This window comes from Siphateles boraxobius, unplaced genomic scaffold (assembly GCF_051911475.1).
Source record: "Siphateles boraxobius isolate OS27281-9 unplaced genomic scaffold, OSU_SipBor_1 130, whole genome shotgun sequence".
Lineage (NCBI taxonomy): Eukaryota > Metazoa > Chordata > Actinopteri > Cypriniformes > Leuciscidae > Siphateles > Siphateles boraxobius.
In genome coordinates, this window is record NW_027508734.1 from 493208 (window position 1) to 500000 (window position 6793).

At 43.0% G+C, this 6793-nt stretch overlaps 1 protein-coding gene across 6 annotated transcripts in view; it reads left to right on the forward strand.

The window, feature by feature from the left end:
- The window catches only part of dctn1a (dynactin 1a), a 70454-nt gene that overhangs the window by 18763 nt on the left and 44898 nt on the right, over window positions 1–6793 (forward strand). For 3 of the 6 annotated variants that reach the window (XM_077227409.1, XM_077227408.1, XM_077227406.1), the window contains exons 3-7: window positions 1230–1311; window positions 1406–1437; window positions 2248–2265; window positions 3122–3145; window positions 4618–4671. In XM_077227409.1, coding sequence (XP_077083524.1) covers window positions 1230–1311; window positions 1406–1437; window positions 2248–2265; window positions 3122–3145; window positions 4618–4671 — 210 coding nt within the window. The remainder of the gene's footprint in view (window positions 1–1229; window positions 1312–1405; window positions 1438–2247; window positions 2266–3121; window positions 3146–4617; window positions 4672–6793) is intronic. The other 3 variants (XM_077227412.1, XM_077227410.1, XM_077227411.1) reach the window with 2 other exon arrangements.

Here is a 6793-nt window from a genome sequence, read left to right on the forward strand (position 1 = left end):
CTGACCTCAAGTATAAGATTCCTGACCTCAAGTGTCCGATTCCTGACCTCAAGTATCCGATTCCTGACCTCAAGTGTCCGATTCCTGACCTCAAGTGTCCGATTCCTGACCTCAAGTGTCCGATTCCTGACCTCAAGTGTCCGATTCCTGACCTTAAGTATAAGATTCCTGACCTCAAGTGTCCGATTCCTGACCTCAAGTATCCGATTCCTGACCTCAAGTGTCCGATTCCTGACCTCAAGTATCCGATTCCTGACCTCAAGTGTCCGATTCCTGACCTCAAGTGTCCGATTCCTGACCTCAAGTATAAGATTCCTGACCTCAAGTATCTGATTCCTGACCTCAAGTGTCCGATTCCTGACCTCAAGTGTCCGATTCCTGACCTCAAGTGTCCGATTCCTGACCTCAAGTATCCGATTCCTGACCTCAAGTATCCGATTCCTGACCTCAAGTGTCCGATTCCTGACCTCAAGTGTCCGATTCCTGACCTCAAGTATCCGATTCCTGACCTCAAGTATAAGATTCCTGACCTCAAGTATAAGATTCCTGACCTCAAGTGTCCGATTCCTGACCTCAAGTGTCCGATTCCTGACCTCAAGTGTCCGATTCCTGACCTCAAGTATCCGATTCCTGACCTCAAGTATCCGATTCCTGACCTCAAGTGTCCGATTCCTGACCTCAAGTGTCCGATTCCTGACCTCAAGTGTCCGATTCCTGACCTCAAGTATAAGATTCCTGACCTCAAGTGTCCGATTCCTGACCTCAAGTGTCCGATTCCTGACCTCAAGTGTCCGATTCCTGACCTCAAGTATAAGATTCCTGACCTTAAGTGTCCGATTCCTGACCTCAAGTGTCCGATTCCTGACCTCAAGTGTCCGATTCCTGACCTCAAGTGTCCGATTCCTGACCTCAAGTATAAGATTCCTGACCTCAAGTGTCCGATTCCTGACCTCAAGTGTCCGATTCCTGACCTCAAGTATCCGATTCCTGACCTCAAGTGTCCGATTCCTGACCTCAAGTGTCCGATTCCTGACCTCAAGTATCCGATTCCTGACCTCCAGTGTCCGATTCCTGACCTCAAGTATCCGATTCCTGACCTCAAGTGTCCGATTCCTGACCTCAAGTGTCTGATTCCTGACCTTAAGTGTCCTATTCCTGACCCAACCCTATTGTAAGAACCACAGATGTGTAAATGAAGGCATATTTGACATATCCTTCTTCTTCTGCAGATCCAGCTGGTGGATGAAGGAGGGAGCTCTGCCACGACTCCAGAGACTCCCGACTCCAGCGGACCCAAACTGCTCAGGAGAGGTGAGAGATGACCTCACATCCTGCTGAAGGAAATGATGCGTGTGCTTTAACCAGAACGCATGATGATTGTGTGCTTTTCTCTGCCATATTACAGAAGTCCAGGAGACTCCCAAAGCTGTTAAGCAGGTATGAGTCACTGTTATTCATAGTTTTTATTCATATTTTTCAATTGGCTTTACAGTTTTGATTTTATCTTTTTGTAATTTTGTTATTATTTTTAGGTTTAATTTTTTTATTTAAGTTTTAGTTATATTATTTTAGGTTACCGGTAGTTATTTTAGTGCTTAAACTTAAATAAAATGTGAAATGTTGCCTTGGGAACTTTAATCAAAATAAGTTTTTCATCTTATAATTAATTTCAGCATAAATTCACTGAGCAGAAATGTTTGAATAGTTTTGGTTAATGATGATTACTGTGTTGTGAATGTGTGCCGGCTCTGGATTCTGTGAAGATTATCGGCCACACAGAAAACTGTGAAGTGTGTGAAAATGAAAATAAGGACCTTGAAATGCTTTTCGTTCAACAGAGTCTCAGTCTGTTTGGATCATTCATGTATAAGACAAGAAAATGAGGGTTTATGTTCATTCGAATGCACTCTTTGTGTGTGTGTGTGTGTGTGTGTGTGTGTGTGTGTGTGTGTGTGTGTGTGTGTGTGTGTGTGTGTGTGTGTGTGTGTGTGTGTGTGTGTGTGTGTGTGTGTGTGTGTGTGTGTGTGTGTGTGTGTGTGTGTGTGTGTGTGTGTGTGTTTTTGTTTGTGTGTTTGTCTGTGTGGTTTTTTTTGTGTTTATCTGTGTGTTTGTCTGTGCGTGTGTGCGTTTGTGTGTGTTTGCGTGTGTTTGTTTCCGTGTGTGTTTTTGTGTGTGCGTGTGTTTGTGCGTGCGTGTGTGTTTGTTTGTTTGTTTGTGTGTGTGTGTATTTGCTAACATGATGAAAAGACTCCAACAGCAAAGAAGGTACATCAATACTTTGTGTTTTACAATCACAACATTGCACAGTTTTTACCTTCACTCTTTATTTCTAGCCTTCTGGCTTCTTTTTCCATTCACTTGGGTTGTTGTGTTGGTGGTTTTCTGTTCCATGGAGTAAAATCGCAGTTTCCATACCGATGTCTCACTGAAACACTCGCGCACCCAGTGCTTGCATGATCTCACACGTATCGTATATCATCTTATTGTTTCCCATGTCACCAATCTCACACATGCCTGAACTTCACATGAACTCAACGTGTGGAAAACACACATTTAATGAGTTGCTCCACTCATCATCAGGGTTACAGAACAAACTCACAGATTACAGCTTAATAACTAAACTGTAAACTTAAAACTTATATCAAGAAATTATGGCATCGTTTAATCCTTTTTGGTGCAGTGGAACATTCTTCTGTTTATGAAATATCATACAGCTAGACCTATAATAACGACAAGACATTTCCAAGCAATAGCCTATTGACATCATATCCGGGAGATACGTCAGTAAATCCGAGTAAAATCACAGGCTTCGCTTATCCCGTGTGAACCGGGCTTAAGAGACCTAAGAGACGAATAAAAACACTTATAATGATCATTATAAACACATTATATAGTGAATAATGGTTATAGTGAAGAAGAGTTTTGAAGGTTCCTCATGTTGAGTTCATCTCAGTGTGTTTTGTGGTGGTGGGATGATGTTGATTAATCTGTTCCTCGATCCACTCATGTTAAATCTCTTTCCTGCTCAACTTCTCTTTGCAATCCCTTCAACTTTGCCCTGTTCTTCCCGTCTCTGTGTTTCCCTGTGTGTGTGTGTGTGTGTTTTCTGCTCCTCCCTCAGCCTCCTATGCGCCGTAGTACCAAGGTGAGCCTGAACACCGCAGCAAAGCATTCTGGGAAATGTCTGGTCTGATACAGGGCTTTGTTCGGAATGGAACACTATTTTTACAGAATGAGATTAATGAATTAAACATGCAACCTAAATTAAAGTGCTGGCATACTATTGTTTCAAACGTTTTGATTGGCTGTTGAGTTTCTCCATCATTGCTGATGTTCTGTGTTGAGTCCATCCGAACTCAGCCTCTGTAATCTGCTCCTGTTTAACACTTTACACCATTTACAGCAGTAATATCCTTATCTGACTGCACTCACACTATCAGATGACAACACAACTTCAGCCTAATAATCACATGATGCTCTTTTAATGAGCTGCTTTATAGTTGAAATTGAATTAGTTTCATAATTGATGAACTTTGTAACATTTAATACTGTTATTGAACTGAATTGAATCAACATTTAAACAGAATTGAGTTGAATAATGACTTGTCTTCCCTAGAGCTGCTTATAGCTGAATTAAATTTGTATCATAATTCATGAATTTTGCAACATTGCAACACCCGAATCCAACCTTTTATGGCCGTCACAATTTAACAAGATTATTACTGCAAACTTGAATAAAAACACATATATATATGGCTTTACAAGCTTATTCTGTTTTTATTGTCAAATTTTGCAACATCGGCACTGTTTTTGAATGTAACTGAATCGACATTGAACTGAACTTAGTTACTGTCATAATTCATTAATTCGGCAACATTAACACTAGCGCTGGGAAACGATACAGATACACACTCCAAAAAAACAATAAATTGATAATATAGTTTTTGACCCATGTGTCTTTGTATTGTAATAAGGTGAAATTTCACGATTCTCGATTCTAATTCCACTGCTAAAACTACTAATATACATTTTTAACAATATTCAAGACCAGTTATTAATATAAAAAAAATTTACAATAGAATAAAGATACAAATAAAATAATCAGTGTTTTTCAGGTATATCTAAGAGTAGCTTATTAGGCTGCTGTCACTTTAAGACTAAAGCACTGATCTAGTATACTGATACACACGTGTTGTCTTCCTCTGTTTATGTTCGCTTAAGCTAGGTTACTCGCCAAGACATTTTGAGATATATTTGTGTGAATTTCCCCTTTCAAGCACAAGAAGACGTGAAGGAGAACTCATGTTATTATTTGTATATAGTCTGAGAGTTTTCTTTCACGTCTTGCGCTTGAATGTTTAAACTGTTGAGGCTTGAAAAGGCTCACGATGACAAACTTTCATTTTTTATTTTGTTTAAATGATCGATATGTTAGTTGCTCAGCCCTAATTAACCCTGTTGATTTGTGTGAAGCTGGTTTTGAAGCGATCTGTACCTGTAGATATGAGTGTGATTAGAGGAGAGGGTTCAGCTCTCGGCACCGGGTGTGTTTATCTTAACGAGTGTGTGTGTGTGTGACGAGCGTAAGGTTAACGTGAGCTGTTGTGTGTGTGACAGTGGATCACCCCGGGCCGTCTGTCCAGCTCCAGCTCCCTGCCCTCTCTCATTATGGTATGTTCCAGATCACGGAGGACTAGCACACCGTCGCCGGCCCGGTTCACAGCTAATCCAGTCTGACGGAGTGACTTTAGCTGAAGCATCCGGTTAAATCAGCCCCAGAACAGCTGTTCCACTCGTGCGGCTCGAAAGTTTCCACTGTTTATTCCCAATTTCTTTAAAGCTGCAGTTCAAAACTATCCAAAATAAACTGAGCAAGTACATAACCAGCCAGTGTTCAAAACTCTCTGCTTGCCGTAGCTCGATTCACAGCGGTAAGCTTTAGTAATGTTGTAACTCCAGCGGGACTGGTGGATTTCAGCGGGAAACTCGAGCGTGTGTTTGTGTCATTACGTCACATCTGCACACATGAAGAAGAGTCTCGGCTTGTAGGCTACGAGTGTGAGGATGTTGAGGTGGAGATTATAGACTTTTCTCACAGCATTTCATATAATTAAACGTATCAATTTGATATTGGCGGATCCAGAAAGTTTAAAACGACAATCATCAGTGACAGCTGGAGATTCACCCGCTGCAAAAGACTTCGGATCGGCTACAGAAACAGAGACAGCAACCGAATAAAATCTGAAGGGCATCAAATGTAGTCACGCAATGCTGATGTCGTTAACATTAACAATTTGAGAACAAAGTATAATTTACACGGTTTGCCGTGACATAAGCGATCGTTAGATTTAATCAGCGTGATTTACTCCAATGCTTTTTCCCCTTAGTTGGTCAGAGGACATTATCCGGGGAATATTATTATCTTGGTCATACTTCCAAAAAGTGTAATCTGTGATTGTGAACGGCAGTCTCACACCGGCGACTGACAGCCACCGAGGCACAACCCACGTAAAGCTGATCCTTCGGGAATAACTGTGATTGCAGGTTTTGAACAGAGATGGCGACAGAGAGGAAAAACTATGGACTGCAGCTTTAATGTCGTCATGAAAGGGAAGTTGTGCTGGTTTTTTCTTCTCTATTGTGCTGAATATCCGAATGAAACGCTTACCGAACAAGAACAAACGTGGGCGGGGCTTGATCGTGTCTGTGGTCAATTGATTGGATGGTTGTGGTTTGCTATTGGCTGATCTCATGTGAGTGACAGGTTATAGCCCCGCCCTCGTCATCAGAGAACAGGAAGTTATTCTGATTCATCATTATTAAAACAATAATGATGTGCACTGATAAATCATATAAGATGAACACTAATATTTTAAACGCAGTGTTTCGGAAGCGCCTGTCACTAGTTGTATCCCGGCTCTGTAAAAATGATGCAAAATGACACGTTTAGTCCATGCGTTGGACATTTGCACATAAACTGGGAGATTACACTCAGAAGGAGTAAACCTGGTTTATTTTTAATGTGAAAACCGCACAGTAAAACCGCAGAGCTTGTCCTTGAGCTGAAGCTTTCATATCAAAGTTCATGAGAAACTAATGCAGTCAAGCTTGCCAAACGTGTGTGTTAGGTGTGAGCTGGGCCAGTGACATCACTGCACTGGGGTCAGGTGATCACTGCACTGGGGTCAGGTGATCACTGCACTGGGGTCAGGTGATCACTGCACTGGGGTCAGGTGATCACTGCACTGGGGTCAGGTGATCACTGCACTGGGGTCAGGTGATCACTGCACTGGGGTCAGGTGATCACTGCACTGGGTCAGGTGATCACTGCACTGGGTCAGGTGATCACTGCACTGGGGTCAGGTGATCACGGCACTGGGGTCAGGTGATCACTGCACTGGGGTCAGGTGATCACTGCACTGGGTCAGGTGATCACTGCACTGGGGTCAGGTGATCACTGCACTGGGGTCAGGTGATCACTGCACTGGGGTCAGGTGATCACTGCACTGGGGTCAGGTGATCACTGCACTGGGGTCAGGTGATCACTGCACTGGGTCAGGTGATCACTGCACTGGGGTCAGGTGATCACTGCACTGGGGTCAGGTGATCACTGCACTGGGGTCAGGTGATCACTGCACTGGGTCAGGTGATCACTGCACTGGGGTCAGGTGATCACTGCACTGGGTCAGGTGATCACTGCACTGGGGTCAGGTGATCACTGCACTGGGGTCAGGTGATCACTGCACTGGGGTCAGGTGATCACTGCACTGGGGTCAGGTGATCACTGCACTGG